This window comes from Protomyctophum parallelum (assembly GCF_964188405.1).
Source record: "Protomyctophum parallelum genome assembly, chromosome: 3".
Lineage (NCBI taxonomy): Eukaryota > Metazoa > Chordata > Actinopteri > Myctophiformes > Myctophidae > Protomyctophum > Protomyctophum parallelum.
In genome coordinates this window covers 45,593,519-45,609,251 of record NC_139698.1, presented here as the reverse complement: position 1 = coordinate 45,609,251, position 15,733 = coordinate 45,593,519, and the positions used below count along the sequence as shown (strand labels likewise).

At 41.9% G+C, this 15,733-nt stretch overlaps 1 protein-coding gene across 1 annotated transcript in view; it reads left to right on the top strand.

Moving 5' to 3' along the window:
* Nucleotides 1-15,733, top strand: part of tsnare1 (T-SNARE Domain Containing 1) — a 129,652-nt gene that overhangs the window by 95,865 nt on the left and 18,054 nt on the right. The window contains exon 11 of the mRNA XM_083761968.1: nt 12,212-12,325. Within this exon, the coding sequence (XP_083618094.1) occupies nt 12,212-12,307 (96 nt within the window). The 3' untranslated portion in view covers nt 12,308-12,325. The remainder of the gene's footprint in view (nt 1-12,211; nt 12,326-15,733) is intronic.

Below are 15,733 nucleotides of genomic sequence, written 5' to 3'. Positions count from 1 at the left end.
CGGCTATGCTCACTGAACCAAAACGAAGGCGGGTTGGTAATTGTCATGCAAATATGCCCCATCATCACTGATTAAACATAGTCCTTCTGCAAACAAGAATGTCAGACAGTGCCGCTGGCTGTTACTGTAACATTTCAGACATACAAATAAACAAAGAAACAAACAGGAATAATTATGATAAGGAAGTCATGTGCCCTTTCCTTAGTGACATCGCAGCCAAGGCTCAAAAGTCCATCCGTTTCCAGCAGGGAAATTGATCTATCTGCTTGTGAGCGACTGCATCCTTCTGTGTATCCAGAAAATCAATGTAACGTAGTTTTTCCTCTGGTGAAATTGGGGATAATATAGTAGTGGCTGTGGCAGTTGTGAAGTGTGGGTGTGGGGTGGGTTTGGTGGTGCATTTTTGGGGGAGAGTGATTTTAGTTGAATGAGTGTAGGGATGGATGGATCCATTCCTCAGTGCTCTCTCTCTCTCTCTCTCTCTCTCTCTGTCACACAAACACACACACACACACACACGCACAAATCATTGCCCGTTTTTCCAAATAGGATAATGAAAACGAATCACCTGAGCATAGTGCTAAACCTGTGACTGATAAGTGTGCTCAGTGGAATCAGTTAACCCTGACAGATTGAAGGCAACCTGATTTCCATGCCTGTTCAATCCCCACCCCCTCCCCTCCCCCCATCCTTGGACCTCCTCACAGGGATATGGAGTGAAAATGTCAGGCTTAATATTACCCAGGTTCATGTCACTGACATTCTCCATGCTCCGTTTTCCACTTTAACTGCCATTGCCAAGACTAATATCTGAAACAAGGATTCATTACTGTATTTCCAAATAGTACCCCTGCCTCAAATAGCCGCCCGCGGTTCCTTTTAATCGCCCGGGGTCTGACACCATTTTGCGTATTACAAATTTCAATTTAGGCATTTAGCAGACTCTCTTTATCCAGAGCGACTTACATTAAACAAGAACAAAAAAACATGGCAATACATCATATACATAAAAAGTAGTTATCATGAATCATACGTAAGCTAAGAACCGTAAGAACGTAACAGTGGAATATATATATATATATATATATAATGGTGTGTGTGTGTGTGTGCGTGCGTGCGTGTGTGTGCATGCATGTCTGTCAGTCTGTCTGTCTCTGTCTTATGTGCATGCGTACTTCTAAGCCTGGGCATTTGGACGTATGTTGTTAGACACGCTCCCCACAGCCATAACATAATGGCTGTATATGTGCTCATCGGAGCCTGCAAAGACTAGTTCCACTGCAGCGCCCTTACAGCTTCTCCAGCCACAGTGTGTTTGACTCCCATCCACACCTTCACAGACATGATGTTTCACTCCCACCCACATCTTTAGGGCTGCAATTACCGTTTATCTTCTTAGCAATTACTCTATTGATTACTTACTCGAATAATCAAATGATTGAGAAGCAATCTTTAGATTTTTTCTTATTGCTTTTGAGCATCATTAGAGTTTGATAGTTTTTGATATTGTTATCAACGAATCAACAAGAGAACTATACTGTTCTGTTGTCAAATGTTGTTTGACCTTCTCAGATGATGTTTGACTGCCACTCACACCTTTACAGATGTGAAGGGAAAGACCTGACAAAGAAAGCCTTCCCCTACTTCGTCCAGCAGCATTGCACCCCGCATTCTTCCCTCTGTAGTTAGCTTGCCCATGCAAAGTTAGCTAGCCCCTCATCAATATTGGCCAGCAACTCTACATCTGACATCTCAAACCCTTAGATCTTCATATATGGAGCTGACCTGTTCTGACATTCCATATGTTGATCCTTCCCCATCCATCCTTCCTCTTCGATGTCTCCCTTTTGACTGATTCCTGTCCATTCAAACTCTATAGACGGGTCTGACCCCCCCATGCCAAAGTGCCAGCACTCGCCCAGCGGTCTGCTGTCACCCAGGCGAATGCGTTCTCGCCCTCAGGCGTCTTACTGGTTTATTTTTTTTGCTCTACACTAAATCCCTTTGGCGAAAATAGACGATCTACAAGCTCACAGTGTGTTGCGCCGTGATGTATTGTGAGCTTTAAGGTTGTCTGTTTTCAATGAATGTTAACCCACCCACTCATTCGAAGCTACAGCTCATGTGATTTAGCCTCAAATAGTTGGTAGAGCGGAAACGGAACAGCAGCCTTCATTGTTGGATCTCAGAGGAATCAAATCGGTACAACTCTAGCTAAGTACTCTCTCTCTCTCTCTCTCTCTCTCTCTCTCTCTCTGCAGCATAAGATATTTAAGAAGTATTATATTAATACTTAATATTCTAAAAACACAACCTGTGCTTTGTAGTAAACTTTTTGATCAGTGTTTCCAGAGTTCATCATGAGAGGGGTTGGCATATTCTGTTCAAGTAGAAGCACTGTTAAATCACTTACATTTGAATGTATTGTATGTATGCAGTAGTAGCAAATCAAGGCACTTTACATAATGGTAGTTGCTGCGAGAGTGAGGTCTAGCCAACACCAACTCGGGATTCCTGGATTGCTGCCCTCCAAAATGTCCTATCCAACACCAGGTTCTTGAGCTCTTCAGTGTTGTCAGCCAAGCTGTCGCGCCGTAGCACGTCTACATAGGTGGTACGCTTCTTTCCCCTCCTGGCTTTGCCCTGGGTTAGCTCCCATAGGGTCAATTTACTTGCCTCAAGTTCTGGGTGCCTGACGCAGTGCCCTGCCAGCCTCATCCTTCTCTCTCTGACTTTGTCCGTGACCTGTGGTCCGGACAAGGCAGACTTTACATATGGAGCAGGTTGAGACCATATAAATTCCCACATGAGCAATCGTCAGTGTAAGGATAAACTCCCCTTTAACAGGAAGAAACAGTATAATAACATAATTTACAGGAAAGCATAAACATCTGAGGAAGAAGTCAAGTCAAAATGCATTGATGGGAAATTAATGCATAAATGTTACTCGCATAATAGTACGATTAGATTTATTGTGTTGAAAACTGCCCAACAACAACATCAACAACAAAAAGACAAACACCAAAACCTGGTATTTGGTAGATCAGTTGCACCATGAAAAGACTTGAACTCCTAGCCGCTAACATTTCAATATGAATATGTCCCTAATTTATGCTCCGTCGTATAGGCATGTAACAATATATCGGGAAAGATAAATCATTAAAAAAGAATTGTCTGGAAAATAATTGTGTTGAAAATATCGTGAAAAATCGTATCCTGAACCTCATATTGTGATACGTATCATATCGTGAGTTGAGTGTATCGTTACATGCTTACGTCGTATGGTGGTGGCACAAGCTGACAATAGCAGACCAGCAAGCTCACAAAGCGTCGCACCGCGACACGCTGTGAGCCTGCATGGGTCGGCTATTTTTGGCGTGACAGTGTTGTATGACAGAGTATGAACCGGGCTTCACACTGAGCGATGCTCTCCAAAGTGGTGAGCATGTTTTCTTTATGAGGAGAGCTTTTCTCAAAAATGTCCTTACGAGGGGAAAAGAGGTTCAAAGCCAACTTAATATACTCTCCTGATTAGAAGAGCATAACCATAGGCTACACTGTAATCCTTGCCTTTTCTAAAAGTAGAGCCCCAGGCTGTTTTGACTCTGTGATCTACTGTACAACAAGCTTATTGATCACCTAATATTGCAGAATGTTCGCCCCCCAGAATGGGTTTAAGTGGTTAAGCAAAATTATATATATATATATATATATATATATATATATATATATATATATATTTATTTATTTATTTTATGCACAAAAAAAGTACTTTAAAGTATAACTAGAATACTTGTAATTAGTTACTTTCCACCCCTAGCAGTAGTGTTAAGAAGCTGAGATTGGCCATGAATTCTTTTTTTTTCTTCATATTCGCTGCTCCTTTTAAATATCATAATCAGGGTGACTGCACGGAACTGTGAATTTTATGTAAATTGCACATAAGCCGATTACCAGCGAGGCAGTAGTGCTGCAAACATTATTTATTTTATGGACTTCCAATTTTCCAAAACCAGATGCGATAAAGGGAGAATAATATTATGTCAGTAATCATCGCTTTGCATTATTATTGTATTATGAAGACATTGCTCATGTCATGTGAGGTAAATACAGCCTCCTGGGACACGCACTGTGAATTTGTCCTCGGCCAGAGATGTATTGAGATGATTTTTGAGATAGATGGTGGGCTCACACAGCAGTCCCATTATGTTTACGAGGCTTAGAGTACAGTTATTTCACCCGTCCTGTACCCTGGGATAAAACAATCTGCATGTTTCCAAATGGTTTACTATCTTTAACCGCATGAATGAACCCTATACTGACCCCATTTTGGGCATGTCAGAATCGTGAAATATTGAACAGAACATTTGGCGAAAATGGAATAACCTTTGGCAAAGATTGAAGGATATCTGGCAAAAATGTAACGTTCTGCAAAATAGAATAACATTTTTGCAAAGCTAGAAGAATATCTGGTGAAAATAGAAGAACATTCAGTAAACATAGAAGAACATTTCACATTGCGATGCAATGCTATTTGACATGCAACAAAATATCTTCTGTTTTACTTTTAAGTGATCATTATCTCAGACATGGTTTGGATTTCTTTCTTTGGACCGTGTGTGAGCTATCCTTCAGAGACAGAATCAGAAGCAATGACATGACTGTCACATGCTGTGTTGACACTCTCACTCTTTCCTACTGTCTTGTCTTCCATTCATTCAAACTCGGATCCTCTCCTCGTCCTTGACCAGCAGTGCAGACCTTTGTGCTGACGAGAGTGGTTTCTTTTGACAAAGATGACGCCACTTTGATGGCGAGGGCTGGCAGGCCAGCCGGTGTGCTGTGGCGGTGTAAAGGGGAGGACGTTGGAATGTGAAGTGCAGAGAGAGATGTAGTCGGTGCACAGCCGTATGGGTTTAGTTAGCGAGTGACGGAGCCAATGGTAAACACACTTAAACCCTCTATTGCTGCATAAACCTCTTATCTCCATATTTTAAATGTTTATTTTCCCCCGTAAATTAGAAAAGCAACATCTAGAAGAAAGAGCAGATCTAGAAGCTCAAAATGTGCCGCAACGAGGCACGTTTTGAGCTTTAGGGTCTGCAATGTTTAGCTTTTTTTTTTCATCCTGAAAAGTACCAGTTTTGGGAGGTGTCCAACCAACAGCAACAATATACAATGCTTCCGGTGGTCTATACTGTACTTGTCCCTCTCCATTTTTCACTCTACATAAAATCTCAAAGAATGTGCCGATCAATAACACGTCATGGCTCACAGGAGGTCGTATAGCACTACTATTCTGGCTGAATGTTCCTCTATTATTAAGGCATGTCCAGAATAGAGGCTTAATGGACAATCCAATTGTATCTTGTACAAAATAAAACATAATTCTAGTTTTGCCTCTCAAAACAAGTCCCTTGAGGATGAATTAACATTCCTGCTGCTCCATCCATGCACTCCCATTTCATTGTCATGTATTCTGCAGCTCAGCTGTATGGGGCCGTCCACACTGAGTGCCTGTCAGATTTACTGTGTTGCGTTGTTTAGTTTTTTTAGTTTTAGTTTTTTTCCCCCAATATAAACATGCGCCAAATGCACGTCATGTAATACTGCATGATGGTGTGTCATGTTTTTCTGACGGAATGCAGCCGGTTGGTCTCTGTTTTGGGATGCTGTCCAATCTATTCTATTCTAAGTTAAATTGTAGTCGACATGTTCGAGTGGATCAATGTCAGTTTCAGAAGAGCCGAGCAATGGCAAAAGAGAAGGGAAATTCATTAACTGTATAAATGTAGACCTATTCAGTGTATTAATGTAAACTTCATTAATGCAATTTATATGCATATTAGCCATAGGCAGGTAATTGTTTCTGAATGTCATGCATCATTACCGGGAGAAACCTTTTACTTGTACCAGTAGATGGACAGGAATCAAGAACAGTACAAAAGAAAGTGCAGGTGAGAAAAGAAACCCATAAAGTGCTTATGCATGGTTCTCACTTAAAATAATAAACAAATAGTAAGTTAGACAAATTAATCAAACATAAGGTATGATAAACAGCAAATACAACAACAAATACACTTGTGTGCAGTTGAATGTGTGGGTGCGTGAGTCTGTGAGTCTGTATAATATACAGACATATTATGTGTAGGCTATGCATAATAAGGCTGCATTATATGGTAGAAGCAAGTGGAGAGGCTTGATTCATCAGGCTGGCTGGCTGGCTGGCTGAAGTTAGAGAGTGAAGATGATGAGTTGGCAATACATACTGTATGTGTGTATTGAAGTAAAGAACCTCTGTCTTTAATGGAGAAATGGCTATGAGTGGTATACGACTGAAATTGGGGTTCCTTGTTCTCAGAACCCCCACATTAATGTATTTGGATGAGGTCCCCATCTGTAAATATTTTGTGGCAGGCACCCCATAGATATTTGATGTTGACTGTCTGCGACTGTCCACAGCAGAACCTTTATAAAGTCCATACGAGCTAGACCACCTGAGTGGCGAAATTGTAGTGTCACATTAAGTAAGAAATCTCTCCCGCTGTCCCTCTCTCCATCTTTCTCTCCCCCTCCCTCTCTCACTCTCTCCCTTCCCATCTCTCTCTCTCTCTCGTCATGTATAGAGCACCGAAGTCTGACGTCACTTTCAGTACACAGGTTCATGTATTTTTTTATTTGCATTGTAATCCCCATAGGGGGATTTTTGGTCGCTTCATATAAGAACTGTGTTTGAAAAATAAACCGATCATCCCGGCCTTTCTGTCAGGGGGGTGGCTGTGCGTCGTTAATGATGTCCATTCATATTTGATACGAATTTCTGGAGAAAATGGAATTAATTTGGCCGCAAAAGCCTTGAAACTACATATGAAAGCAATGTCGCTGCTAATATACGTCACACCCAGCTGTCAACACATTGCGTTCCTGAGATTCCTCGTTGACGTAAACTCAGCTGGCGGTGACTCGACTTTTACTAACCACGAAACATTAAATATCAATTTAAAAAATAATTAGTTTATGTTGTCTGACGGGCAGCTGCAGCCACCCCGCCTACCCCAAAATGTAGTCTCTGGGTTGTTTGACTCGTTTCTAACGCTTATTGTGTTACTCTTTGGGTATAATTAGCCCTTCACTAAATCCCACCCCAAAAAGAGATTGTCCAATGCCAATCCAAATAGTTTAGCAACGGTTGCTATGCAGGTCAAGCTTTCTTCGCTGCCAACGTGCCTATTGGACAAGGATGGGTTGGGGAGGGACTTAGTGAATGGCTAATTGTACATTTCCACCTTCAGTCGATGCTTCATATCCATATGAGTGAAAAGGCTGGGATGGTCGGTTTATATTTCAAACACAGTTCTTATATGAAGAGATCTAAAATCCCCCTATGGGGATTACAATGGCGCCCTCTACTGACAGTGACGTCAGGACTTCGGTGCTCTTTAACAGATCAAACCTGATTTAGCTGAGCTGATTTATAAAACTATTCGTTTTAATTTGTAAGCAGTAATTTGTGTGACTGAATGTCACTGGAAACAAAAAAAAACTGAAAAGTATTTTTGTTTCCAAACCTGTATGTTATTTGTACCAGTCCATGAGACTGTGGTATGGCTTATTAATGTCAGTAGTATTGGCATTTTGGTCTACCTCTGATATTTGTTTTATTTGCAACAGTAATCTGTTCATGTTCTCTTCACATTTTGTGAATAAAAGCCTCATTTTGTAACTTTGTAACTCATTTCATTATTAATCATTCATCCATGGCATGACAATAATTTTGTTCAATGAGGTTTGGCCTGTCCTAGATGGAAATGTAGGCCGTTTTCTGTGTGTTTCCTCAATTTTTAGACTACTCATAGTGTGTTAGAAAACCACTGACAGAAAAAATCCAATATAGGACCAACATTATTTGGGCTTGCGGCCCTTGGACATTTGGTATTTAGTGGCCCCTGAGCCATCTTAAAGGTGATAGAGACAAGTTTCCAGTGTTTGTACACAGAAGTGAGTGAGTGTTTCCAAACAAATGCAAATATAGCTCCACCCCCCTCCCCCCCTCATTCTATTAAGCCAGGTCACTTCAGGCTATGGGATTGTTGTTGCTGCTGGGAGTTACGCTATGGATATTGCGCTCGTATGGCTAAATATGACATTAAAAAATTATACATTTCTATCGATATCATAGTTACAACAATGACATTGAGTTGACATGTTTTTCTTAAGGGTAACTGTAGCATAATCGCAATATCACACCGAGTCCCGCAAATGAGGAAGTAGGAAGTAGAGGAGACTCACTGGCTCTCAATTCAATTCTCTTTTATTTGTAATCGTGCATATAAAACATATTGCCCCTCAAATGCTCCAGCCACTACAGTATCGTTCATGTGAACTACTCTGTCCACAGTTATTCATTGCAATGGAAAAAATCGCTATGCTGATCCGCAACGGCTAGCCTGTCACCGTTGGCGAGCACGGGTTGAATGTATGCTTCAAGCCGGCCGGCAGGCAGGCGCCGCGGTGGTGGCTGGTGAAATACTATTACTCACTTCCACAGTCCACTTCCACCATTTCAACAAATAAGCACATACAACCCACTCCACATGAACGAGAACGATATTGATGTAGGCCTAACCAGGAGATTTTATTGGGGTCCGAGTCGTTCTGTGACTAAGAATCATCCGAGTTCTGAGGGGTGCTTGCTGCTGGTGTTGTTCAGTTTCACACCACCCAACCATGCACTATACATAGCGATTCTCATCATTTCAATGGGCTTACATATTAAATCATAAACATACTATTTCACATGAACAATGTTAGTGAAACTAAGATATGGGGATAATATTATACATTGAAATAGAATATAATACTACTGGGTTGAACACACCGTCACTGCCTCGTGCTGCAATTGGCTAAAAGTTTAAATCCCCTCCGACGTCCAGAGTAGTAAACTGTAGTGGATATAAACAGCGCATTCAGCCACAGGGGGGGCAAAAGGGGAGTGTGCTGTTGCAGGAGAACACCTCAGCATCATAATATAGGGAAAGATAGAGGTGGAAAAGGCCAAACAAATACATTTATATATATTTTAGATTTTGGCTGAAAACTTGTCTATATCACCTTTAAGTTGAGTAGCCCTTAATACATGTCACAACGCCTGGGCGCACCCGGAGCCCACTTTGAGAAACACTGTGTTGTAGAGAATCGGAATTGTTAACGCAGAGAATCGACAATCAATGCTTCCCAAGCTTTATCAATTTCCTTTTATCAATGTCACCATGTTTTTTCGGACAGTTTTCTCTCTCGTTGCAAAACAACGACATTGTGTCTACGCTGCTGAAAAGGAAAAGATAAGGATCAGCATTGTAATTGAACATGGTCGAAAAGGCGGTCATGCATCCCATTACATTTCTACACTACATTTCTCAGAGATAGTAAAACTGTCGAAAACCCGAATATGCCTATACTATTTTTCCACACTGAAACTTGATCAATAATCAAGAATATCAAGAATCGCTAATGGGCCTGTCATTATAGTAGGCCTATAAATACAATCGTATCAGTTCCCAACGTGAAGCCACACAAGTGTCAGGTGAGGTCTTACAATGGCACAGTGATTGATTGATTACAGCTAATAGTGGAAGTTAAATACTTGGTTTTAAGATAGTTTATGTGGGGAATGGGGATTATTCTCCAATCAATGTATAATGTATTAGCTTCAGCAGAGAGGCATATGAGGGGGGCAAGGTTTAATAAAATAATTGCGATTAACGATGTTATCGCTTGAAACTGTTAACATCCCTATTCTTTGGGGAATGTTTGCCAAAAACAGCAGGCCCATATAGAGGCAATGCTACACATTCTTAGCACCATCTCTCTACTAGTACACACTGCTCAGGCTGTCACTATTGCCAACTTCTTGCTGCGTGTGCACATCTACAGCACATGCATAGTCATGGTATTAAAGAAGAATATGTCCCAACCCAATGTTAACACCAAATCTACACATCCTTGAATGAATGTCAATGCCACGCAAGAAGTGGCGGGTGGGCCGACAGGGGAAGTGTGCTGGCACAGAATGCCCAAGAACAGTGACGTACCATCACTGTCAAACTGGCAGACCTGACAGACTCTAGAGCAGCAACAAAACGTCAGACGGAGATAACTTTTGGTGACGATGCAAACCGTCACAAAAAGAAAAAAACACAGATAGACTGATACAAACTGTCTGTCATAATGCCTTGAGTCTGTGGGAGATTCTATCCTCTCCCATTCACAAAGGACACATTCTGTGAGAGATTAAGGCACTGGTGATAACAGCAGTTCTCTCTCTCTCTCTCTCTCTCTCTCTCTCTCTCTGTCTGCTAGTCTTACTCCATCCTCTCAGCCTTCCCTTACACTGGGAAATTTCCAGTCCCACAAATACTGCAACACATCCCTTTGTGATGCTAAGTCACTTTTGTTCCCTTATTTATTTGTTCCTGTTCTCCCTAAATAACGGCAGCTCTGGGAGGAGAGAAGGCGTCAGAGAGAGAGAGAAAGATAAAGGTTGAGAGAGAGCGAGAGAGAGAGAGAGAGAGAGAGAGAGAGAGAGAGAAGGGAGGGGGTATATAGAAAGAGAGAGATACTAGGCTCTGTCAGACGGAGAGGAAGCAGAGAGAGGAAGAGGGTGGCAGAGAAAGTTTATAAGGCGTAGTTTAGGGAGGAAATGTGTGCGAGAAGCCGGGGAATCTGTGGTGGCCAGCTGCAAGAGAGGAGATAGCGGAGGAAGGCTTTTAATTCTCAATCCCCACAGAGCCTTTGAAAATTACCAATCTTCTTATCACAGACGCAGGGCTGCTTATGCAAATTGTTGTGGAGTGGAACGTTTAAACGGAAAATTACTCGACAGCAGTTTCTTTTTTTCTCCTCTACTCTCTCTCTCTTTCTCTCTCCCACCAGCCCCCCCAGCCCCCCCACCCTCTCTCTCTCTCTCTCTCTCTCTCTCTCTCTCCACATAGAAAGCCTGTTTTGAGTCTCTGATAAGAAGATGAATTGCTCTCTCTGCGCTTTGAAGCGCGTCAGGATTTAAAGACTCCAGTCCCAGCGCCGGTCTAGCGGCGCCGTTCTATAGCCTTTGTGCATGGCGGAAAAACGGGTCTGAGAAAAAAGAGAGAGAGAGAGAGAGGAGAGGGAAAAGCATTTGAAAAAAACAACAACACAGATTTTGTGCTCTCTTCTGTGAGCCGAAACATCGTTGCTGCCGGAGGAGACTCACTCACACACTGTTTACTATAATATTTATTTATTTTTCTGCTAGAACCTTTCTTTTTTATTCATGAATCCCTCCCCTCCCTTCAAACGGAGCAAATAATTGACATGGAAGAATAAAATGCATGCGTGCCGTGTGCAAAGGAAAACATCTCAAGCATTTGAAGTCCATATTCTAGCGCTGGAGGTATTAGAATTGACACGTGTGAATGCAATGATGCAAACCCTCCTTAATAGAGAATGGTATTTCCAAATGTAGACTCAATTCGAGGGACTTGAGAGATTTGTTTTCTCTGATTGAGAGCACTTCCGTTCTTCCTTTCATCATTTCTATGGTACGCGCACGTCGGGAATGAAAATGTCTTACTTGACACGTATCATTTAGTCGAACAAATTTCTCAAAAAGAATAACCAAAAAGTACTGATTTACGTGGCTTAATGTTAGCCATCATTCATTAATGCTCAGAATATTTCAAGTGATGAAATTATTATGCCATCACTGTTTTATAACCCGCAGGTCTTTAGTTGGCAAATTAATTTTAATAATAATCTCTGCTGAGCGTTACTTTTCCTGGCAGCAATCATTTTAAAAGATAAGGTATCTTTTTTTTGTGTTTTTTTTAAAGCGATGCATATGTCAGAAAGCAATTCTTCATTTCTTCCTTAATGGGAATTCCTTGGTTGCCTTGGGCTTGTGAACTGGAAGAAAGTGCTTATCATCAATAACCGCTGCACGCCCACGGTGTGTTAAAATACCATAAGAGATCAGACCCCTGATTATAACCTCTGCTTTTACTGGTTATAACCAAGCATTCACAGACTTTTACATGCCAAGGACCCCCAAAAAGCCAACACCACCAATTTCCTGAAAAAATGAACATTTTGGAGTTATGCGGTTTCCTCCCGACAGCAACGATATATTATTAGATGTCCACCTACCTCCTCTTATATCTGTGCTTTATCCTTGCAGAGGCAGCTCAGGAAGAGGAAGTGCTACCTGCTTGCAGGCGGAGTCTTCATCCTCATCGTCATCGTCATCATCATCGCTGCCTCTGCAAGAAAATGAGACTAAGCAAAGCGTATGGTAAGACCCTTCATCATCTGCTCCTCAGACTGTTACAGATTGCACTGAAAAAAGGAGCCTGAGTGACCCCAAGTTTGGTATTCATTAGGCCACGGACCTCCATAACTGTTACGAGTCCATTAACTCGGTTCCATCTACACACTGTCAGAGTTACAGACCTGTTAAAGTCCTCTTGGTTCCTAACTATCAATCATTTAGCTGGGGCCCCCTTGGATCCTCTCGAAGACCCCTGGGGGTCCTCGGACCCCACTTTGAGAACCAATGGTCTAGGACTCTCCAACAATTGGGATTGTCATCGGTCTTAAAAATAATCTGTCACGGGTCGGGCTCTAAGTGAAAACGTTGGATGCAGTGATCATCCAGGGAGGAGATGGCCACACATCGCCTAATCTTACACCTTAATCTTATCTAATCTTGCTCCGAGCCAGCAGCATTCTACCTCCCAGGCTGGACTGGAGAGTGATAATGTAGTCTAGCAGCCAACAGGTTTTTTTTGTTTCAAAGTGGGAAATATATATAGTTATATAGTGGTATATAGTTTATTATTATTATTATTATTATTATTATTATTATTATTGGCCTAAAATATTTTCTATATACATACAATACATTCATGAATCCACCATCAGCATTGAGCAATTTCTTTATAGGGGGTTATATGTGACCATATACCTCTGTATTACAAAATATATATATCTTGGGCGCTTATTATTATTATCTTTTTTTTTTTTTTTTTAAGATTTGTTTGGAAATGGGCTCTTTTCACGTTTTCCTTGAAGGCCTCTGATGTTGGTGGCAGAGAGCAGAGCTTTGGTCATTTAGATTTAGTTGTCTTTATCCCTGTCTTTTCTTCACCATAGCATTGAGGTAACATCATCAATGCCATAGACTAGCGTTGCAGTCCTGCCCCCTTTCAGAACGACAAGTGGCCCAGGAAATAATTACCCTTTCATTTCCCCTATAGGCTTTTCAAAAAGTATTTATTTAATGACGTTTACACCGCGGACAAAGCCAACTCGGCTCTTGACAAATCATGACAATAAACACAATGTTTTGGGCAGATCAAATAATTAGAAAGAAGGAAAAAAAAGGCAGGTTACAACACTTTTTGTTTTGTTTTTCTTCTTACTAATTATTTGTTCTGAAAGGGGGCGGGACTGCGACGCTCTATAGCAAGCACAAATGAATTGCATAACAGTATGAATTATGATGTTTCTTACAACTCAATTCAAGAGGACCGCGCTTTTAAAAACAACAATTCCGGTTCTGGACAATTCCATGGTGAATTGGAACTCCAGTCACAGCATGAACTGGTAATAGTTGATCAACAGAAGACATGCCTGTTACATATCCACTTAGTGCCTTGTATAAGGCTTTCAGGGTATGCTTCCACTTTTCACTGTCAGCTGGTGCGGTCCTCGCTTCAGACCATGATTTGAAATCAACAGCAGACATAGAAGCAGGATGGAAATCAATGATTTCCATCCTCCTTCTATGACTGCTGTTGAAGCTGTCATATCGCAAGCAACAAAATACAGTTGTGCTTGCTATGGTATTGATGATACGTACCTCAATGGCCGGTGCTACGGTGAAGGCATGGACGGCAAAGACGAAAGACAAAAGACAAAATCTAAAATGCCAAGATGGCCTTCTCCAATGTGCCATCTGGAAAATAGCTCTTCATGAGCCACACAATGCTGATCCCACTGAGTATGGGTTGGAGAGGAATAACGTAACTTAAGTCCCTCCGGTCAGTCACATTACCATTTACCATGAGACAACCTGCTGTCATGAAGATAGTGTGTTGTACATGTGCAGCAGAAACCCCATGCAAAAGTTGTGCATCAGCCAACCTGGCTTGTGTTTTGCAAATGTCAAGGGAGATCTGTTTGCAACAATGAGAAAATAAAGCAACTCCAAGGCGAATATTTTGAGGGGGAAGAAGTTGATGTCTAACCGTCATGCAGGTTGGACTACACGTTGCACACATTAACTAGAGAAAGGTTTATTCTCATTTGGCATGTTCAATGACCTAAAAAAACACCTTTACAAAAACAAAATATCATGCTGTAATTGCATACGATTAGACAGAGGTATGGTCACATATCAGATATCAGCCCCTATAGAAAAAGCTTGCTCAATGGTAACAGCCGTAGCAAGTGGAAATGTCCCACTCCACTAATGCTCTGACCAATGATTCACAGTGAGTCACGAATGAGTGGGACATAATCACACTTCTTTTAATGGCCCAGTTTCCCAAAGGACACATGGTGTAAGAGGTATGGGGCTGTATTTTGCGTGTCTTAAGTACCAGGTCTTAATACCTAACTTGAGTAAACTTAAGACCTGGAGGCGTGATCAATGCTCTTTGGCCACTCAGAATAGCCAAATGGCATTGATCACGCCTCCAGGTCTTTAGTTTACTCAAGTTAGGTAATAAGACATTGTACGTAAGACACGCAAAATACAGCCCCTAGTGTAGAACATGCTCAAATGCCCTCTAGGCCGCACACAGAAGCCTGTGAACATAGACATTCCGTGCATAGATGTGCCACGCAATGGTAGGCCTCAGGCCTGAGGCCTACCATACCAGGCCTCAGGCCTCTCTTAAAGGGCCTTTCTTTGTGGAGTTTGCGTGTTCTCCTCGTGTCCCCTAGGGTAGGTACCCTCACAAAAACATGCAGTAATCCTGGTCTCTAAAACTAATGAGCATTTGCGCCTGTCGTAGACATGCGCAGAGCAAGTTCAGTCAGGGAACCTCAGTCAGCGCGCCGGCCGTTAATTGGGCCACCGCAGCATCAGGCTCTCTTCCACATGATTCACTCAGCCAATCACACGCTCACCCAATCTCATACCGGCTACTTTAACCAAAGGTTTTGCATTCATCCTCCTGCTTGCTTGCTTGCTGCTGCTTTATTGTATACTGTGCGCTGCTGTATACAAAGTGTTCACCCACCTCCACCCCAGCTACCACCTGTCGTTTTGGATCTACTGTTTAGGTACGGGGGATTCAGAGTCCCTATGGTCGGGACTGATGCGCTTGACCTGAGTACCTAAAAAGCAGATCCAATACATCGCCAAACCATAATAAATATATTGCATTGATTATCTTATATTCAATAAATATATATATTACATCCTCCTTGAGTTGTCTGACTGAACCTCCCCCTGGCCAGCCGGCAGAGGTCAGTCCGCTGCCCCCCCACGTTGGTAGAGGAAGTGTTGCGCCCAGGATTACATTAGATAATTGGCACTGGGTGAAATAACTGGGTTGCAAAATCGTGGAAAAAAAAGAAAAAATGTAACACTATAATATGAACCCTAGCATTTTCTGGGGGCAAACATTCTGTGAAAATATGTTGTAGTATTGTGATGCATTGTGAATTTGTAGATTTGTGTATTCAGACC